Consider the following 22,782-nt stretch of genomic DNA (forward strand, 5'->3'; position numbering starts at 1 on the left):
GGGACTAGCACAGAGATGAATTAAAACAGCTATTAATAAACAAATGTCCATAATTTACCAGCAAAATAACCTACTATTTTTTTTATTGCATTTTAGGTTTTGGGGTACATATGCAGAACATGCAAGATAGTTGCATAGGTACACACATGGCAGTGTGTTCTGCTGCCTTCTTCCCCTTCACCCACATTTGGCATTTCTCCCCAAGCTATCCCTCTCCAGCTCCCCCGCCGATGCTGTCCCTTCCCTATTCCCCCCAATAGACCCCAGTGTGTAGTACTCCCTTCCCTGTGTCCAATACCAAATTAAACTCACTCTCCTGTAAGGAAAAAAGTAAACAATTTCTAGAGTGATTCAAGAACCAAAAGGGTTTGAATGAAAATGAGACCAAAGAAAGTAAATAGGAAAGAGGAGAGAATTTGTAAGAAATTGTTTTAAATGGTCCATTTTCAAGGCATGATAAATCTAAGTACTGGCAGTTGGCCTGTAAATGTAACAAACCACATGGCTCATGCACCTAGAGGGGTCACAATAAGTAAACAGAATGTGGATGAGGGGTCAGCCCAAAAACGGGAAGGAAGTTTCATTATTGGGAAATTGAAACTTAGGCAGGGAAGTGGTCAGGGTATAACTTTACAAGGGGGATAATGAAACTTAGGCAACATCAAGGAAGATTGAAACCCCATTGTATTTGACCAGTGAGGAACTGGGGGAGGGACTTGTGTGCTAGGAGATAAATTACCTGCTGTAACTGCCCCAGGTGTGCCTGCCTACCAGACACCTGATCTTTCAAGACTGTCATTAAAAGTCTTGCTTCAGCTGTTCTCTGGGTGTCCGAATCCCTTCTTTGGGTCTGGATGGGTGAATGTGTGTTTCTCACAGTCAGAGATGAAATACCTTGAAAATGGAAGATACACTCAGACTGGAAGGTTGCTACATTGAGTGTACTCATAGTTTTCTCAGGCTGTGAAATGTCTCTCAAGGCATGATGTAGTCAGTAAAACTCTTGTGGCCTGAAACAATGTTAAAATGTTCTCCAAGTCTAGGGCAGACTTCCAGGGTTAGCTTGATAATTTTGCAGATCCAGGCTACCAGGAACTTTTAGAGTGTGCCTTGGAGAAGAGATGGTTAAGACAGCATTTTGACTGCTTTTCAGCCATTTTAACTGCAGTTGACACCAGCATTCAGCATAATATGCTCTGCAAACTGCATGTTCCCTAAGAAGAAAGGAAAGGCACTATTCCTTCCTCAAGTAAGTTTTGAGAATCCTAAATTAAACAGGTTATCATGCTTTTTATTGCTGAAGTTCTCAGAATCTTTAATGTCTTTCAAGCATAACTTACATTTTTTAAGACAATGATAGAGTATGCAGGGTCTCTAAATCTAGTTGATTACCAGAACCATTTTCTTTCAAAATATGTTACAAGACCAGCATTTGCTATGAAGTCTATACATTCCCCTGTCTTCTAAAGCCTTTGTCTCACTATTACAAATCATATATATTGCATTCAATTGTGCATCAGAGGCTCAACTAAACATAGTGGAAAGAGTCTAGGCTTCTAAGAGCCCAAATACTTCCCTGGAAGTTCCACAGAATTGAAGCATTACTTTTACTTATTGATTCTATGTAGATCAATGTCAGGATGTTGTGAAATGAATCATCTGATAGGACCTGCTTTTATGGTTGTGTTGAGATAAGCTGAATCAAAGAGCAATATGTTCCTTTGTTAATATTCTTATGGTCACAAAGTATCAGCAGCTGTATTTGCACTGGAAAGATTAAAGACACACAGCATCAATATTAAATATAACTGATCTGAATAACCATGTATTGAGAAAACATAATGAGGCCCATCTTTCTTCCTTTATTTTCAAATTTAAATTGGCCAAATTCTACAGCAGAATTTTAGAATAAAAAAAGTCAAAGAATACATTTAATTTAGGTTCATATTATAAAACCTATAGTATAATTATATTCTAAAAACTTAGGCAGATTTATTAGAAATGTGTAAAAAGTTTGAAATACTAAAATTTTAGATGCAAGTAAATGATATGATACATGAGAAACTCCATAATATCTTGTTTAATTAAAGTACTATGAAAAGTCTTTATTCTCAAATGAAACCAATATTATCCTCTCAACATACAAATCTTTATTCCTTTCTGTAGAATCCAGTGTTATGTTTTAAAAATAACTGTCAATTACATTCAAATGAATCTTTTCTGATATGAAATGTTCTCCGTTGGGAATATTAAATGTAAAAATACTTTGCCCCTAGAGTTTACTTAAAAAGTATACAAATTAAAAAAATTAACATAAGGCTTTACTAAACAAAAGTGAAAATGGAAGCAGATTATCTTGTGATAACAAGACTGTACTCAAGTAAAAGGAATCTGTACTCTTTCTTGTTCTACATTTCCAATCTTTTAAATGTTATGCTATGTAGTTGAGAACAGTGTATGTATTACATTCAGTTGTGCACCAGAGGCTCAAGGGAAGGCAAAGCATTAATGGCAACACACAACATTTTCACACCTGTTGATAGGAAAACTATGTGTAACATTCCTAAATTAAGTAGCAATTAGAAACAAAAGCATAAATGCTAAATGAATTTTTTAAATGTATAAAAAAGCTATAAGAATAAGATACAAGAGAAACTAGTATATTTACCTTAATTATCAAGAAACTAACAGTTTTACGATATATATAACATTGACAAGGAATACACATACTTATAGTACACTAGTCAATATGGTGGATTAAAGAATTTCTTTTGACAGAATAGTTTATGGATACAAGTATAGATACAATTTAGAAAGGGTGAATTTAGATGAATCTTACAGAAATCAATTTTATTACTTTATAATTACACTACATATAATAATTCAAAAACTTAAAATATTAGTTTTTTTGTGTTAATTAGGCATATTTAGTTCAGTAGTTTGCTGGATATATTTTTCTACCTATTTTCTGTTTGAGTAATACAGAAATCTATCCCTACCTTCACCTTTCAAAAAAATGAGTTATGAGGAAAAGCACACAGGGTGGTTTTCATCTTGGAGAATCTGCCATTATTTAGGTTCTGGTTCTCAGTTTTGTGGGACCAGAAACCTATTTTTTTCTGTGTTCATGTGTGGATAAAATTGTATAAGGGACTCTTACTGCATAAATTCAGAACAGACTAAAGAATACATGCCAATTCCTAAATGTATAATAAAAACTCTGGTGGATCAACATCTTTCTCCTGTAGGCAAGCCAAAATTAAATCTGATGTTTATGTTTATGAAATACATAGAATTTGTAGATATTTTCTTAAAATATCTCAAACTCCTACTAGGTATATGTTTTTATCCTGATTTTATAGGAGAAACTGAGATTCACGGAAGTTAGGTAGCCTGCTTAAGATCACACAGCAAGTGAATCACAAAGTAATATGCACACTGAGGTCTTAGGCAGCCCATTTTGATACAGTGCTTACAAACCGAGATGTGTAGGAATACCTTTTAAAGAGAAAATATGAAAAAATTATAGACCTGAGACTAGGTATGTATACCTGGGATTTTTTTAAACTTTCTCATTATTCACTGCTAAGGAAATGTCTTTTAAAAAAATATCTGGTAAAATGATTATTTAAGGATTATCTAACAAACAAAAAAGACAAATTTTCAATTTTTTTCTCAGAATTTGTAGGTCCCTAAAAATATGGATGAGAATGTGGGATAAGGAACTGGCTTAATTTTTAAGTTTGTAGGAGTTGGACTCAGATGAACTCTGACCACACTTCTTAGCTCTCTCAGTGTCAGTTTCTTCTGTAAATTGGGATGAAAATAACCAATGTTGGGGTTGTCATGATGGTTAACTGAGATAATGGATTTAAAATTATTTAACACAGTGTCTGTCACAGATTAACTGCTTAATAAATAGTAATGCCTTTTATTTGGATTCCACTGCAGTGCTGACATGCTGTGGCGACATGGTGACCTCCCTCCCTCCATTTTCATAATGTTGCTTCGTAAGCATGGAATCAGATTTAGTCTCAAGAATCCATTGATCTTTTTGAGGCAGACTCGGTTGCATTTGTCTGCCACAGAAATCTCTCTTGTACAGGGGTTAAGGGAGGAAAACAATAAATAGTTTTTGTCTCAATGATTTCCATTGGCAGGTTATGACTTAATATCTACATTCTTTAATTATAATAATTAATTAGGAATTATTTCCAGGTCAAAAGCCTAGAACCCTTTTATGGTTATTCAGAATTGTGTTTAAGTCTTTGTTTTTTACACTTCAAGGGAAGCCTGATGTCCCAAATGAATAATACCTCATTTTGGCTACTGTGCACTACCTACTGTGAACCCTATATTGTGTGAAAACATGTGAAATCAGCTAATCTATAGCTGGGGCAGAGAAAGACAAAACAGGAGAGCAAACAGAGAAAATGAGAAGGTGATTTAAAATATGATTTAAGAAGGTACAAGTTACCCTGCTTTTATTTGCCACCAGGTGCTTTCTATCACTCCACTCCAATCCAGCAGGAGTTGATGGTTCATTAATCTGTGATTAGATAAACCCACTGAAAATTTCTGTGTTTGCATGAGATCCATGATTTTTGCAAACTGCTGGAGTAAGGGACAAGTTAGATGTGACTTGTCACTCTAGGGAATCTTAATTAGCAGCCTGTTGATTTGGAAATGTGTAGATTTCTTTTCTCTTACTTGAGCTTATTTTCCAGGGACTCTTACTTGGGGTTAGAGATTTATGTATTCCTCATTCTAAAGTCCTATATTCAATGTAGATATTTCAAGTGCAAAAGCACAACATACCCAGCTGAATGGAAAATGGTCAATTTAACTAAGCTTATAAGGATACCAGAGCAATTTCACAGCTGATTTAGACCCATACAGCTTTTGTACCCTGTTCATAGGAAACTCATAGAATTTAAGAGATGAAAGCAAAGTTTAAGATGATCTAGCCCAATCACTCCACTACAGAGAGTCTACATTACCAGTGGAATGAGATTTGTTGAGTACAGGGGCCACAGCTTTTTCATCAGTGTTTCTGAATGAGTTGAGACATGCCTGAAGCTCTAAACATGACTGACTTGACTTCAAGCCTTTTGAATGAGTAAGAGTGTCCTAATCACACTGTACTATATTTCTTAAGTACATCATCCTGTCTCCCTCATCCCTAAACAAATGAAAATTCAAATACAAACAGATTGTGTGGCATAGTATGTTTCAGCAACCAGGAAAGGACTACCGTTTCCATTTTTCAGTTGTCAGTAGGTATGAACAGTTTCAATATGTTACTATTAAGTCTATAGGAGCAACCCTTATTCAAGGGATTACTGCAAATCATAGTCTGATGAAGTGTTGCTATAAGAGCGGAGAAGTTATTACAAAATTCAAACACAAATTAGTCTATGGAAAGAACACTTGTGAGTTTTCAGCAGAGAATATAGCCCAGAGGTGCCACCTAGTGACTGCATTCTGCTGGCTGTGAAAAGCATAGAGTTGTCAACATGGGGGATGAGATTTGTACATACTAATATTTCAGGTCATCTTTACATACATAACATAAATGTCTATTCATGATTTTTCTGCTCTGTCAAATTCAGAAAATAAAATGAGTAATGAACTGAAAGCCTTTGAAAGCCACAAAGGCAAAAATAAAAACATAAGATATTTATTAAAGTGCTTTGCTCCTATGGGTGCACACACGTGTCCTTGGTTCTAAATAAATATGATAAATAGAATTTCTAGTGTATGATGTGATTAAAAAGGCTATAATAGGCCGGGCGCGGTGGCTCAAGCTGTAATCCCAGCACTTTGGGAGGCCAACGCAGGTGAATCACGACGTCATGAGATCGAGACCATCCTGGTCAACATGGTGAAACCCCATCTCTACTAAAAAGACAAAAACTTAGCTGGGCATGGTGGCGCGTGCCTGTAATCCCAGCTACTCGGGAGGCTAAGGCAGGAGAATTGCCTGAACCCAGGAGGCGGAGGTTGCGGTGAGCCGAGATCGCGCCATTGCACTCCAGCCTGGGTAACAAAAGCAAAACTCTGTCTCAAAAAAAAAAAAAAAAAAAAAAAAGGTATAATACATTTTTGACTCCACCATTGTATTTTAAGGTTATATTCTAATTATTTGTATTATAAGCCCAGTATGTAGTGTATAATATATACTAGGCAAGGGATGCTAAATTAGTGAATGCATTAATGCAAAAAATGTTATATAAATCCTAGAATTTAAGAAATTTCAAGAGAGAAGACACTGCTTTGGAAAGTGGACAGTTCTAACTTGTCCTCACTGTCTCCTCAACCAGGTATGGTGATTACCTTTCTGTCTGAGTATAATCATATTTTAAAATCAGAGAAATCCTGAAATCAAGTAAGTTTGGTGGTTTAAGTGGAGGAGAATGGTAGCAAAAGAGGTAAGGCCAGAAAACGGCCAAGAAAATGCTATGAATGAAATATGAAGATTGGTAAAATATACCATCATTTCTGCCCAGTAGCAGAAATTACTTCTAATTAGGTAAATTATAAGTAAATAAGTAATCAGGAATTACTTGCTTCTGGTGTAGGCCTAGTCAGGTTGCCATCATCAATTGTAAAATGTAGAAAAATATTGCTGTCTTCTTCCCCTCCACCCCCGACTCTCAATCTCTCTCTCTCTCTCTCTCTCTCACACACACACACACACATACACCTTTTCAAAAACCAAGCCTAACAGTAAAGGTACAGACTCACACACTCATATGTGTGCTTGCCTAATAACTGTAATGCCCTGTTAAGTCAGATAAAATAAAAAGTAATAAGTAAATGTGATGAGTATGTCATGAATTGGAAAATTTTTGATTGCCTGGCTGCATGATTAGGGGCATAAAGTCCTTATGCTCATATGCCCATGAGCCTGCCAATGGTCTTTTGAAAACCACAAAAATCTTTAAGACTCAAAGTGTAATATGAAAGCTAGCATGTCTTGTTGTTTGTTGAGATGAACAAAATATGGTTGGTTCACCTCAGGAAGAAAACTAGTTAGCATTTTATTGAATAAAAGTGCCCAACAGGGTCTCCCTGATCATTTTCCTGGAGCCAATCAGCAGATAAGTTTGGGTGTTAGGTTGTTGTGAGGATGGGAGGAGAATGTAAATGAAATGCCTAACACAATGTAGGAAGATCCCTAACACAGAAAATATTTGCTGAATTTATGGGTTGTTGAGTAAATTATTGAAACTCTCTGAACTTCAAATTTTTTACCTGTAAAGTGTTGGTACAAATAATTCATATATCACAGGATTATTTTTGAGAAGTAGATGTTTATTGAAAATACTTTTTAAACTATAACTCACTTTGAAATATGAGTATGAATTTTATCACCTTCAAACAAAGCACAAAACAGCCTTGTCTATTTGTACTTGCAAAAATATCGATTTAGTTTATTTACAGTAAACAATGGAATAAAGATGCAAAGTTGGCTGGCCAGATGACCAGGCAGAGTCCAAGTATCTGTATTTCTGGATTTAGAGATTTATATGGTAACAAGAAGGCTCTCCTGCCTAATAATATTCCCACAATGTGCCTGTTTCTAATTTCCATCATTAGAAATAAATTAGGGTTAAATAGGAAGCTTCTTTGAAAATACAGATATCCCTAGGAAGGTGCATATTTGCAAGCATGCATCAGTTTTACACTCATCTGCCAATGACAACTTGATGAAATTTGCTAATTTTGGACTATAGGCATTATGTGGGTTCCTCAGTACATACAGTGAGAAGCTCTGGGCTAGGAGGACTGACTGAAGATAAAGGTATTCTAGAGAAAGCAAGGTGGCAGTTAAGGGAAAATTGTGTAAAACCAAGGTAATAGAGAAAAGCAAAAACCAAAGGGCTCACCTTCTAAGTAATTTTACTTTATTCTTCTAAATGCAAAATCTTCATTGAAACCAATTTTTTTCATTTTCTGTTTGTTTTTGCTATTTCAAAATTAAGGTCAACTTAAAATATATACACTTCTACTTAGAATAACCACAAGCAGGCATTTGTTTGCTGGCTTTTATGGAATCCTGTGTCCAGGAACGAAACTGTATCCTACATGCATTATTGAAAGACTAATCACTTATTAGACTGAAAGTCATTAATTCTAATTGTTTCAAGATTATTTGCATTTGTGATTTTTTCCTGTTATATATGCCTTCTCTAACTATCAGTGGGCCAGTTGGGATTTATCTTTTACATTAAGATCTTTGAGTCTTTTTTTAAAGAGGTGTGTGTGTGTGCGTGCGCGTGCATGTGCGCATGTGTGTGTGTGTAATATGAACTATGTTTGATAAAATATTGTAAAATTATTGGTAATATAGCTTGATAAATATAATCTTTTCAGTGAATATCATTAGCTTTTTAATAGTAAAATAGTTGCTTATAAACATTTACTATAAAATTCAATATTAAAATAGCTTGTACTTTAACAAAACTCATTACCTGAATATTGGAAAAATTCAAGGAGGCCTGGTAGGTTCTGAGGGAAAATGTTAGATGTAGACAAAAGGAATTATTTGTTTGCCTGGTATGGTTTACAGAATGATGACCTTCAAAAAATGTCTACATTCTAATTCCTGAAACCTGGGAATTTATTACATTATGTAGCAAAGGGGAATTAAGGTAGCAGATTGGATTATGATTAGCTGACCTTAAAATAGGGTGATTATCCTGGATTAGCCAAGTAAATCCAATGTAAACACATGTATTCTTAAATGCAAGAGAGGGAGGCTGAAGAGTCAGTGTCACCATGATGTGACATGAGAAAGATTTGAATGGCCATTTCTGGCTTTGAAGATGGAAGAGGCACATGAACAAAAGAACACGGACAGCTTCTAGAAGTTGGAAAATGCAGAAAATAGATTTACTCCTACAGCTCCAGGAAAGAACACAGCCCTGCTGACATTTTATTTTAGTCAGTGAGACCCATTTTGGACTTCTGACCTCCAAAACTATAAGATAATACATTTGTGTTGTTCTAAGCCACCATATTTGTGATAATTTATCACAGCAACAAAAGGAAACTAATACACCTAGGAAATCCTTCATTCACCCATCCATTCTTTTATTCAACAAATCTTATGTGTTTCCTAAGTGCAAGACACTACCACATTCATCTAATCAGTGTTCAGCCAGTAGGGCTTTTGTTAACTTCTGTTTTCTTCCTTTCTACTAGTAAACCAAAAATAATTAGATGAGGAAGACATTTTCTCCTTCTCATAGGGATTTTTGGGGGAAATTCTATTTTCCATCAGCCTTTGGTTCCCTTCCTTTTATGCAGATATATTTTGGAAATGCCCTCCCATTATAAATCTGGCCTCTATACTGGACTTGCAATAATCAATGTTTACTTAATTAAAAATATAAATTATAAAGACATATATTTCAATTTCAATTATTCTAATTTCCCATCCAGCCGAAATCCTCCTTACATTATCTCACTCATTCATTTATGCATTGATGCAGTGAATTCAGTTCTTACCATGCTTCACTCACTCTTTCAGACACTGTAGAGAGAATGATTTTTAAAAATAAACAAAAAACTTGCTTCCTACCCTAAAGAATCTTACAATCTAGAGTTGTAACAGACACATACCTCCAAGTATAATGTAAGGCATTAAGTACTTTGGTAATTGTGATACAAATCTATAATTAGACAGTACAAGATACCTGGTATATGCTTAATAAGGACTCACATTTACAAGTCTATATTATTTTATGTATATAAAGTAGAGTAATAGTAGTCATCAGTCATTTTAATACTTGTGCTATATATCAATCATTTGATTTAACATGTTAAAGACTTGTGATTTGTACATGTAGTGCTTGACTTTGAAGCATTGATCTATATCTTTAGTGGCATGCTACTCTGAGCCCAGAGTAAATTATAAGACAAATAGCCTAAAATAATATTTTGAGTCAGAGCTGAAGATATGTTAAAGAAGAAGGAATTGAATAGTGAGAAACGGAGATTAGAAAGCACCCTACTTGTTTAAATCTTTTAAAATAATGAGCATCATATTCTAAATTGCATCATAGGTTTTCTGCTATACCTTTATCTGGAAATTAATCAACTAATTATGGACAATTATAATTAATATCTGAATTCATTATATTCAGGCATATTAATTGGAATTTAAAATATATTCTGAGCGGTCTCAAATTTTTTATACTCTTAATCAGAGAATAATGGGAGCTTGATTATTTTAAATAAGGAAAAAACCGTACAAACTTTAAAATAAGTTTTGAGATAATATCACAAGTTTAACACCTATTTTGTAGGGCTTGATTTCCCAGCTCTTAAAGAGATGCTTGTCCTCAGGTAAACATTTCCTAAGAGGTAACACCAAGCTGGTAGCTTGAGACTGTGCTTTTATAGACTTTGCTTGATGCCTCCTCACTCTTGTTGTTAACTTTCTTACTTATGCAAACTTATATTTGCACAATACACACAGCAACAGTATTCTGTTTAAAGTAAAACGAAACATTGAATCTTTTGTTCCAAACAACAGGATAAAGTCCAAGACATTTGGCATGCCATTTACGTTTAGGTACCCCACCCTCCACAGAGAGAGGTGGGAGTCATCCTTGTTTCACTCTCTCCCTGCCCTCAGAATCAAGTCAACAACCAAGCCCTGATATGTTTACTATTTCAATAATTTTTGAATCAGTCCCATTCTTTCCTTCCTACTATCACTATCAAGTATGAAGTTTTTATCATTTCATTCCTGGCATGATATAATAACCTTTTCTGATGCCAGTCTTATTCACGTTAATTAGTCCTTGATCCTGACTCTCTGTTACAGGAGAAGCCTAAAAATCAGCCTATGCCTTACAAGCAAGGAACACAAGACCCTCCAGTGATCCAGTCTGTCTACTTTCCCAGCCTCACTGCACTTTCTCCTCAGTTTACACTTCAGAAATTATTTGAAGTTTCTCTCAAACACACCATACTCTTTTATGTCTGTGTTCCTTTGTCCACATTGAACTGTTTGTCTAGAATGGCTTTCCCCATTAGCCCTATGCCTAAACTACCAAATTAATGAATAACTTCTTCCAGAAAGCCTTTTATGATATTTTTTTTTATTTTTTTTGAGACGGAGTTTCGCTCTTGTTACCCAGGCTGGAGTGCAATGGCACGATCTCGGCTCACCGCAACCTCCGCCTCCTGGGTTCAGGCAATTCTCCTGCCTCAGCCTCCTGAGTAGCTGGGATTACAGACACGCGCCACCGTGCCCAGCTAATTTTTTGTATTTTTAGTAGAGACGGGGTTTCACCATGTTGACCAGGATGGTCTCGATCTCTGGACCTCGTGATTCACCCGCCTCGGCCTCCCAAAGTGCTGGGATTACAGGCGTGAGCCACCGATATTTTTAAAGCTAGATCTGAGCACATGTTTCTCTTATAGCACATATCGTATTATATTAATCTGTTTTGTTTCCATGTCCCTCTCATTGAAATGTGAGACTGACAAAAGCAAACAGTGGTCCAATCACTTTTGCATCTCTGATGTGTGGTTTGGTGTCTGACACATTCAGATGCTCAAAAAGTTTTTAAGAACTGACAGAAGGTGACTTATCCCAACTTCCACCAGTTTCCCCCCTTTTCTAAGTCTCTACTTCTATGAACCACATGCAAGTGTGTTATCCATTCATCCACCATCCATCCATCCATGGGTAGTCAGGTATATGCATTTTTGTCTAGTCATTAAGACTTTGGAATTTTGTTTAGTAAACAAATAGATAAATTACCCAACTGTCTTGCTGTTGTGTGATTATTTCTAGTTGAATACTTTTAACCCCCCTTTATTCCTGAATGAGTTTTATTAGAGTACACTATTGCTATCTATGAGATTCTTTACATGCTTTAATTATGTGTCATAATTATGGGTTTTCTAAAGCATTAATTCACTCATTTATTGAAGAAAGATAATTTATTGACAATTGGACTTTTTTTTTAAGGCATAGAATTTGATGATACAATTTTAAAAGCCTCTTTGTTATCCTATTTCAATTACCATAGAAAATGCTAGCATAAAATGTATTTTTAGAAACCTCTATTATCTATAAACTGCAAGAGAGTGAACATTGGTAGCAAATACATTTTGGTACTAAATTAATTTTGTTTTCGTATAGTATTGTCTTCTTTTTGATGGGTGTTTGAAATGATGAACATTAGATGAACATTAGATACAACCTAACATAAAGCAAACTGTTATATGGCTATTGTCAGGAAACCTTCTAACTTCTGTGTTTATTTTTTGGTTCAAATGCTTTGCTAAGTGGTTCAGCATTTCTGCTGTAATCATCTGGCATACGTGGAAGACCTGTTAAATACTAAGCACTAGTATTTAACTTTGTTTATTAGATAATAAAGATACAGAAGTTAAATCAGTTTTTTCCCCTAGTCTTCTACATTTTCTACCATTTTGACTTTCTGAGTATTTCCTTTGTTTCCTAGAGTACTCCAATTTCTTGCTAACTATGCCTAATCCATGAAGATTCTGTTCATACATGCAAAGATTTCCTCCAGGCAAAATTGTCTGATTTTCTTTAGCCTGAAACTATAGAATTTATTATATTAAATAATGGTTAGTTATACATATGCCCATCTCTTTAATAGATTATAAACACCTATGCTCCTAGTACTCAGTTCCTGATACAGCTGTTACTCAATAAATCTTTGCTAAATGACGAACTATATCCTTCACAGGAAATAGGAAATGGAGCTTCCTGGGATAAGTTAAATAAAGACATTTTCCTTTTTAACAAAATCTAGTAAACTAGCAAAGTGACAAATTATTTGCCAAGTACATGAATCAGATAGCATTTATTCACTTTAAAGTGGAATTTCTTTACATAATGTGGTATCTTACGGTGAATTTAAATAATTCAGTTTACAAACACTAAATTATTTTTTTTCAAAACAATTCTTTTATTTAAAATGAGGCAAACATTTGATGATATAGCTATAGGTATTTCATGATTGGTTTTGCCATATACTTTCTCAGTGATCTTCGGTTAAAAAAAATCAGTTGTTTCGGTTTTTCTCTTTACCGTCAATGGGAATTAGATTGTTTCATAGACTTAAAAATGATCTTAAAACACCCATAAACACAATGTGCTTAATAATAGCTATTTAAAAATAGGGACACTGTACAAGTCCAACTGAAGAGTCTACATTGATTTTTTTTTTTGGTTTATGTTTAGATATAGACAAATTGTATTTTAAAACTACTTCTCTATTTGTCTAAATACATAAATAAAGCATTTTTTTTACTATGAGTAACAACAGTATTCAGTTAAAGATTAAATTATTTTCCGAATAAAAATTTTTAGTTGATGACTGCTAAAGATTATTTCTAGGGACAAAGTAAGGACAAATGTTATGTGGGGTATCTGTGGTGCCTTGACGAAATCTTTATTTTAATCTTCTGCCTATAGACTAAAAGTTATTTGCTGAATTGGTGTTTATTAAATGTTTTGAATCTATATGAAGCCAAGTGAATACTGGTAGGACTACAATTTTAACTTTTTAGATTATTACCTTGAGGCTTCATAGATGATGATGACCTAGGAATATAAAAGCAACATTAGGACATTGTTGTGAATTTAATCTAGATTTGGAAGTTCTGTCTTGAATTTCTGGGGTCAAAGTCACAGAGTACTTGTGTAATATATTCAGACAGACAGGTTACACAAAGCAAACCAATAAATAATTTTAGGATTAATAGTCTGTCTTATTCAGAGGAGATATCCTTAAGCTCCTTTCCACTCTTTAAAATAAAAGTCCAACATAAATATTAAAATACACTTCAAAGATGATCACAAGACTGTATGGTTGTTTTTTTCAAAAAATAAATGGAGGTCTGGGCACGGTGGCTCAGGCCTATAATCCCAGCACTTTGGGAGGCCAAGGCAGGTGGATCATGAGGTCAAGACCATCCTGGTCAACATGGTGAAACCTCGTCTCTACTAAAAATACAAAAAAATTAGCTGGGCATGGTGGCGAACGCCTGTAGTCCCATCTACTCGGGAGGCTGAGGCAGGAGAATTGCTTGAACCCAGGAGGTGGAGGTTGCGGTGAGCCAAGATGGCACCATTGCACTCCAGCCTGGGTAGTAAGAGCGAAACTCCATCTCAAAAAAAAAAAAAAAAAGGAAATGATTTAGGTTGTTTAATAAATCATACTGGTTTAGTAATATATAGTAGGCATTTTTAGCTTGATGACCATTGTCCAGAATAACTTATAGTCCAGCACAGCAATTACAATAAAGCTAGTACAAATTTTCAAATTCACTGTATATCTCATTCATTCTGAAAAACGCCCCTTACCTTTCAAACTGAGACTGAGACTGATCAAAGAATAGTTTTCTTTTGTTCTTATTACATACTATATTTCATAGCCTTTTCTTGAATAATGATGTTAATAATTCAATTTCCATTTCCCTGATTTGAAACAGATTCTGACTTGTCAAGAATATATAAAGCGTAAGTTATGACTTTAGGACCTTCATTTCTTTAGAACTTATGAACATAAATGATATAAATCCACTTGCTTCAAACTACTTTCAGTGTGTCCAATATTTTCATAACTATATCCACTTTATCTCTGCTTTAACTCTCTGGCAGTAATATTAGGAAATATGAGATATGTGTTGAGTTATTTTACCTTTTCTTTTTCCACTTATGTAGAAGCAGTAAATGGGGTAGTTTGCAAATCTAATATTTATTATCTGTGAATACTTCTGTGAGAATTTTCATTTACTATTGTCATTTGGATAACATTTTTTTTAAAGCTTTGTTTGAAACAACTGGAAGTTTTAGCACTTTTATTTTATTCATAGAGTAAATTATTTTCCCACCTGCCTTTAATGATCTTTTGCTTAGAGTTATATATTGCCAAATCCTTCTCCTTTGTATCTTGCTCAGCAGACTGCACATTCTTTTAAAAGCTTTTGTTTATCATTTATACCACTCTTTCAATCCTGCTACAACCACATACTCTTTAAATCCCTGCCTAACCAAACTGTTCCCTGGAGGCCTTTAACAAATTCACAATTAATGAAGGGTGAGTTTCATTTATAGCTGCATTTGTTTTTATCTTTCAATTCAATTCAACACATATTTATTAAATTTTAATACAATAATCATTTTAAAACTTTATATTATCTTTTTTTAAAGATTGCAGTGCTTAGAAATTCAATTTTAGACTATTTTTCATGCATTCATAGTTTCCAAACATTTAACCTTAGCAACAAATTGACCAATTTGGGGACATAATGACTGTTGCTTGGGCATTTTAAAAGTCGTGCCAACAATTATTAGGTCTCAGAGTGCTTGAGAGACTAAACAGTTCAAATGTTTGCTTTAATCATATTAGTAAACTTTCTCCATATCTGGACATCATGAGGAGGTGTGTGTGTGTGTGTGTGTGTGTGTGTGTGTTTGTGTATGTGTGTGTACTTTTCCCCAAAATTTAACCTACACTTCTATCATACTATGTACTAGGAACACTTATAGGTACTTTACCAATATAATAACTCTATGTACTAGGTACTATCCTTATTGTACACCCACCCCATTTTACAAATGAAAACTACACTCAGAGTTTTCATTTGTAAAATGGGGTGGCTTAATGAAGTTTACACAGCTAAAAGCTAATTGGATTGGGATTCAAACCTAGGTAGTTGGCTTCAAAGTCTATGTTCTTAACCCTTATGATTTACATTCTATGAAGAAAAATGGATCTTTGTAAAGGTAAGAGCAATGTCTTTGTTTTATGAAGTGAATTTCTAAGAACCCCAACCGTGGACAGATCTTTTGATATAAATAAACTACTGAAAAAGAATCTAACTATACCTATCCTCAGTATAACTTTCCAAAAACATGAAGTCAGCAAATACGCTATTACTGAATGCTACCAGGTGCCACTCTGAAAATATTTTGCATTCTGCTATTCTTTATTTGAGTAGACAAAGAAGGTACTATGTCTTCTTAATTTATGAGGACTTCAGCCAATAATTAGGGCATTGGTCAAAATAGGAAAGTAAGAACTTATCTAATCTTCACTTCAACCCACCAGGTGACATAGCTAGAAGGAAATTACTTAATATCCTCATAAAAATATAGAGAAAAGAAGATTAAAAAGTTTAGTAGCAAGATTATGATCTCATATGAACCTGAGATTAATCTGTAGAGGCCAAAGGCTTTAGTAGGAATCACACATAATAAGTCTTTATAAGTAAAAAGAAAAATTAGATTCACATGACTACATTCTTCATAGAATGTAAATGTGAATCTAATTATATTAATATAACTCAAATTTGAGAGATGTTAACTCCTATAAAATGGGAAACTGTTATTAATCACATAACTTAACCCTTGTATTCATCAACTATAAAATAATTTAAAATACACCAGTCAATATGCTTCAGTTTGAGAGGTTATGAAAAAGTATTCTATAATTTGACCAGAAAGTGTTATATTATGAGATTCTTTAAATATATAATCATAGACTTGCTAAAACATGTTTCATTTTGGGGTGGGGGTAATTCATAATCATCTAAAGCAATTTAAAGCATTTTTGATTGATTACAATTTGAGATAGAATTTTTTTTTCATTTCTAAGACACTCAGTTTCTCAGATCAGCAAATCCTGTTTTAGACTAAAATTTAGTGCCATTTCGGGAATGAGAGGAGAAACAACTATTTAACTAACTTATACCTCTTTATGGGTAGGCAGCATCAACAAATCCTTTAACTCAGCAGTTACAAGAAATCCCTATGAACTTTTCAAAGCTAAATAACTTTAGCATTTCCACTTTCTTCTTTAAATAGCCAGAAGCCAACATTCAGAATGAACTGCTAAATTCCTATATAACGAGATAGAGGTTGTTTCTAATATCAATTGCTTTTATCTCGATTTCATGTCACTCAGAAATGTTCACAGTTGAAAGCAGCTTTTAAAAACACACTTATAGCAATGGCCTATCTTTTCAGAGTATTTGTGGCTGAATTAGGAACAATCTGAAAATAAAGCCCAGCAACTGAAATAAGTCCTTTGACTTGACAGTTTCAAAAGACCAAAATCTCCTACTATAATATTGCAAGGGTAGAAGTATACGTTTTCCCTTAGCTATTGCTCCCTTTAGAAGCACTAAATACCTTCTTGCTTCATAATGATTTTATAATAATGTAATACCAAGCCATAGTAAATAGTTTTTTAATAGCTACTCCAAAAACCTTGTAAAATCTCTACAGCTCTGTTTGCAAAGGCATTGCAGAAGCTAATCACCTTGCAACTATTCTACAATGTGACACATATTTACTGCATATGCCCTACAGAATGAAGTCGAAGATATAAACTAAAAATCAGGATCAGATCACAAAATCCAACAGGAGGACATATCACAGATAGACGAGGACAAGTAACAGACATTAGGGCAGCACTGCAAGCATGCGGCCCATAATCAACTTGGTTTATTTCTATAATGATGAGAAGGTCTTGTTTAATGGAAAAAGTACCCAGACATACTTTGAGAATGTATGTGGATACTGACCTGGACTTGTGACAGGACTAGAGGTAGTAGGTTCAATAATTTCTACAAAAAGGGAAAAGGAAAGAAAAGAAAACATTTTGTGTATTAATCATACATAAAAGACAAACGCTCATGAGACAATCAACAGTCATGCAACATATATACAGATGGTCTTTGATATGAAGACTTCCCTGACCATGGACACAATTGACCAAAATCCAGTTTTGTGAGGTTTACACAACACCCCATCACTGACTTTGATAATAGGCCATCTTTCATTTTAAGCCAACATTTAGGAGTCATTTCTATATCCTAGACTATAGCATCAAGCTATGCTGTGCTAAGATGAAGGACATGCCCTTAGAGTTCCCAAGCAACAGTTTAGAAGGTTTTCTTATAGTAAAATATTAAAACCTACATGTAGAATGTCTTCCTCTTACAGAGAGGATATCATTCCCTTATAAAGTCTTTCAGTCATATTGCTTCTTAATATGTTCTAAAAATAAAAATCATGGATATAGCTCAAAACACCCCAAAATAACTTTTTAAAGATAAAAATCTCATAGTTTGCTAAGATACCCACGGAACTTGGCCACATAGAAGACCAGTTATGTCTGCTTTTATGTTTTTGTATAAAAAGTAAAATACACACACATATGCACATACCCCTGTACATCTCACACATACACACACAAACATGTACATGTTTCAAGTTACCTGGAATGTATTTGTGTGTCAAGGCCCTGTTGGCTATATCTCAGGCAAATCAAAGGATATCTGTGTCAATGGAATATCAATATAATTTTTCAGCAAGTATCTAACAAATTCTATGGTATTTTAAATAATGTATATGGTTGTATTTAAGATTTCTATTTTTAAACTTTTATTTTTAATGGAATTGTTTCTTTTGAAGTGTTAAATAATGGTGATAATAAGAGTAGCAGTGATACAAAGACTAAACAGCATCACTGGCATTCCTAAAGGATATTAACAATTTTTCATGACGAATAAAGCAAATGCCAGAAAAACATTGCATTTTTGAGAAACTGTAATATAATAGCCTGAGAGCCTTAATTCAGAACTAATTTCACATAGATAATCTACTTCTTTCTAACCTAGTTGATAAGGAAATTCTATAATAGTAAGAAAACCAAATCAGATTCTTAAAACTTCACATGGTGAGTATGGCAGTGGGAGGTAAAAGCAAAGATTCTTATGTACAATCTTGCCTCTTGGACCCTCCTCTGTTCAACTATGTTCCCATGATATACAAGAGATGTTGCAGAGGAAAAAAAAAAAAAACACAAACAAAACTACAACCACTCCGTCTTTAAAAACTTATTGTCAATCGCTTTGGAAGTCTTGGTCTTTCTCTAAAAAGGCAGTGGCAATGACCAATTCCAGTTAATAAAGAACTCACATTCCTTCATTTTTAGTCAAACTACTGGTTTGAATAATAAAACCCTAGTTTCACAGTAGTTATAAAATAAGCCTTCCGAAAGACAACTTTTGTGGATATGTTAGAGACTAAGGTTTACATGTCTCCCATTCTGTAGGGCTGATTTTTTTTTTTTTTTTTTTTTTTTGTTTAAAACAGATAATTAGAGATTCTTCTTTTTTTAAAAAAATATACTTATTTTACTTTAGGTGTATACTATATCTAACATTTCTCCCCATGTTATCCCTCCCCACCCTCCCCACCCCCCACTGTCTCTCCCCTACGCCCCCCAACTGCCCCCAGTGTGTGATGTTTCTCTCCCTGAGTCCACAAGTTTTCGTTGTTTGGGTCCCTTTCTGACTGTTCTGGCCCATGGATCATGCAAGATAGCCTAGCTGAGAGCTGACAGGATCATAGCCTAAGTTACAACAGATATGGCGCAAGAGAATATGCTTTGAGGAACGATACTCTCAAATGGAAAAGAATCAATTGGATAACAAGCTATGATTAAAAATTCAAAAGTCCAGTCATCTATCAGACATTGTGATTTGTTGTTATTGAGAAGTAGAATCTTACTAAGGCAAGTCTGCATTAGATTACTTAAAGTTGTGAGAATTGTTCCATTTTCCATTTGCAAGAATAACAATTAATATATTCACAATTAATATTTAAATTCCTTGTATGTGTTAAGCAATATTCTAGAAGCTGGAACCACAGGTGCTAATAAAACAGTTCGAAATGTCAGGTCTCACAGTGTTTATTGACTATAAAACATAGGGTTTCAAAACCTCTATTTTGAAAACATAGGTTTTAGGGCATTCTTATCTCCAAATTTCATTGTTTCTAAAAATTTAACAAATTTTTAAATAAAAATTTTATCAGAGCAATGATGTTCTAATGAACACTGTTCTTTTGGTGGACTAGCAATAACCACTTAAATTTTTTTGTGTGTGACTATAATATTTTTAAATTTAAAAATAAACTTTGAAATAGTTAACATTTTTGTTGTTTAATGCTGTATGATAAATCTTAATTTATACTTAGAGAATGCACTCAAATGAAAACATTTTAGAATTAAAAAAGAAATGAAAGCATAAAATGGCTTGAAAAGTAGAAGCTTAATCAGAATATTTATTCATGAGAGAACGAAATTTAATGGGACAGTGAACAGACTTTTCTATGTAACTTGGACATTTGATCTTCAATTTTCTTGACTGTTTGGCTCCCATTGTTTTTAATTTCTAATGTTAATTTGAGAGTTCATTTAAAAAAATGGGTGACATACAACTACAACTTCATCTCAATAAAAGGATAGTAGAAACAAATAGCTATCCCAATGCACCAAGCGCTTCATTGTGCTTGCTTATGTACAGCTAAATTGCTTATGTAAAGCCACATTGTCTCATAGAAAGGCTTTTAAAAGAATACAGAAATTTACCGCATTAAAAATTATGTTGCAGGCAGGATCCACTCTATAATTTCAGCTTCATAGTCAATACAAGATTATTTTTCCCCATATAGACCAAGAAAAAGTAGAATTCCTGGTGATGTCATTTTATGTAAAACAAGAATTGAGAATAGAAAAGTTGGTTGAGTCGAGATTCAGGGCTGCACACAGGACTTGATGAGGATAAAGCAGAAGAGAAACCAAAGTGAGATCAAAACAAAGAGACTGGGTGCTATGGGCAATAGATGATGAGAGTCAGCTAGATTCCTTGATGTCAGATAGTTCAGTGAGTTAGAAAGGACTCAGATAAAACAGGGATCAGATCTTAAACCTATCCAATTATTCCACTGCATGGTAGAAAGCAAGTTAATGAATCTCTCCAATCCCCAGTTTCATCACTTAACTACTTTGGATAATAGTTCCTATTTTGTAGGGTTTGGAAAAATTAAAGATACTGTACTTTATATAAACAACCAAATGAGAGTGAATAGCAGTAGTGGTTTTTTTATTATTCCTTATAGAAGCAAATGGAAAAATTTGCATATAAAACAATAAAAATTAAATTAAGTAGACTTGAGGGAAAATTTAACCTTACCAAGTATAGTCAAAGAAGAATGGCATGAGTAAGGAAACTATAAAAATAACAAAATTCTACCTATGATGTACACATTGATTTTTTTCCAATTAAAATATGGTGAATATATTGTATTTTAGTGTAATTATTTGTGCCATGGTTTGTATATGGTACGTTTTGCTTTACTAAGTTCCGTGTTGAAACTTGATGCTCAGTGATGGAGGTGGAGCCTCGTGGGAAGTGTTTGGGTTGCAGAAGTGGATCCCTCATGAATGGCTTGATGTAATTCTCCCAGGAATGAGTGAGTTTTTACTATCCCACAAGAAGTGGTTGTTGAAAACAGCCTGGAACCTTATGCCTGCTCCCTCTTGCCATGTGATCTCTTCACACACTGGATCTCTTTTGCCTTCTTCCATGAGTGGAAGCAACTTGAGACCCTCATAAATACAGATGCTGGTACCATGCTTCTTGCACAGCCTTCAGAACCATGAGCCAAATAAACCTCTTTTCATTATAAATTATCTACCCTCAGGTATTCCTTTATAGCAACATAAATGGACCAGGACAATTTGGGAGTCATATTGGTTGCTAGATGATAACTACATATTCCAGAGTATTTTTAACAGTTCTGATTCATGTAAAAGTTTAGAGTATAAATTTATAGATCAAGATCTTAAAATTTTTGTGAAGGACAAATGCACTCCTAAAATGGGAATTTTGTGCCAAATTACAGACATGTATTTTTAACACACACAAGAAATATTTAAAATTAAACTTTCTCCCTTTATATCCCTAACAGATCGGAATGATCCCACTGACTCAATACAGTCAAGCTCTATTGTAGAAGAAAATAATGATATTTTATTACTGAAAATACAGTGTAGGTAATAGTTAAAACTAACTAGAGCCAATAAATCTACTATAGATTTCCTTATACTCTTCAGAGTTCATTGATTCAGTATTTCAGACACTACTAATTGAATGGCTGTTGTAACAAATCATTATTATAATTATATTACTTACAATTCTGGGAATTATCAAACTCCTACTATGTAACAGACACAGTCCTCAATGTTTTACATATGTTAACTCATTTCCTTCCCTCAACAACTATGAAGTAGATATGAGCATTAATTCTCCTTTTACAAATGCCATAATGGAGCACAGAGAGGTTAAATATCTTGTTCATAGTCACAAAAATAATAAGGAGTAGAGATGAGAGAAATACTGTGCTAGGATGTCTTAGCATCCCATTCTCTGGGATTTTTCTTCCAGAAGAAATATCCTGTTAACATTCATTATATCTATAATTACTTACATGGGGACATTTACTATGCAACAGATCATATAAGACTTCAGCACTAGTAGTTTTCTCAATAATAGGGTCTTTTTATTAGAGGTAGCTAATAAGTGAATAGCTTTTGTCATCGAAACTGGAAGAGAGGCAAATTCAATGTTAAGATTTCTATCATAGTGGACTTTGCAGGAGAAAAGAGTTTACACACAATTTTCCAATCTTGTTATCATATTTTAAGCCAACACCAAATTCAGCTATCTGCTTCTGTATAAGCCTTGATTTCATAGAGGGGCAACTCGTCTGATAGTTCAGAGGAAGTTAGCATAACAGAATTACAAAAATAAGCATCATGAACGTGGAAATCCCTATTCTGCTAAAACACTAGTTTAACCAGCAATTACTTAGCTTTCAATAATTTTGTTGTTTTTATATGGATTGGTTTTTGGGCTCCT

At 34.1% G+C, this 22,782-nt stretch overlaps 1 protein-coding gene across 7 annotated transcripts in view; it reads right to left on the reverse strand.

Moving 5' to 3' along the window:
- The window catches only part of NEGR1 (neuronal growth regulator 1), a 925,952-nt gene that overhangs the window by 123,036 nt on the left and 780,134 nt on the right, over positions 1-22,782 (reverse strand). For 2 of the 7 annotated variants that reach the window (XM_078332240.1, XM_078332238.1), the window contains one exon: positions 1-17,637. This exon is cut by the window's left edge and continues 20,201 nt beyond it. The exons of the other annotated variants lie outside the window; for them this stretch is intronic. In XM_078332240.1, coding sequence (XP_078188366.1) covers positions 17,522-17,637 — 116 coding nt within the window. In that variant the 3' untranslated portion in view covers positions 1-17,521. The remainder of the gene's footprint in view (positions 17,638-22,782) is intronic. 7 annotated transcript variants of the gene reach the window in all.

This window comes from Callithrix jacchus, chromosome 7, assembly GCF_049354715.1.
Source record: "Callithrix jacchus isolate 240 chromosome 7, calJac240_pri, whole genome shotgun sequence".
Classification (NCBI taxonomy): domain Eukaryota; kingdom Metazoa; phylum Chordata; class Mammalia; order Primates; family Cebidae; genus Callithrix; species Callithrix jacchus.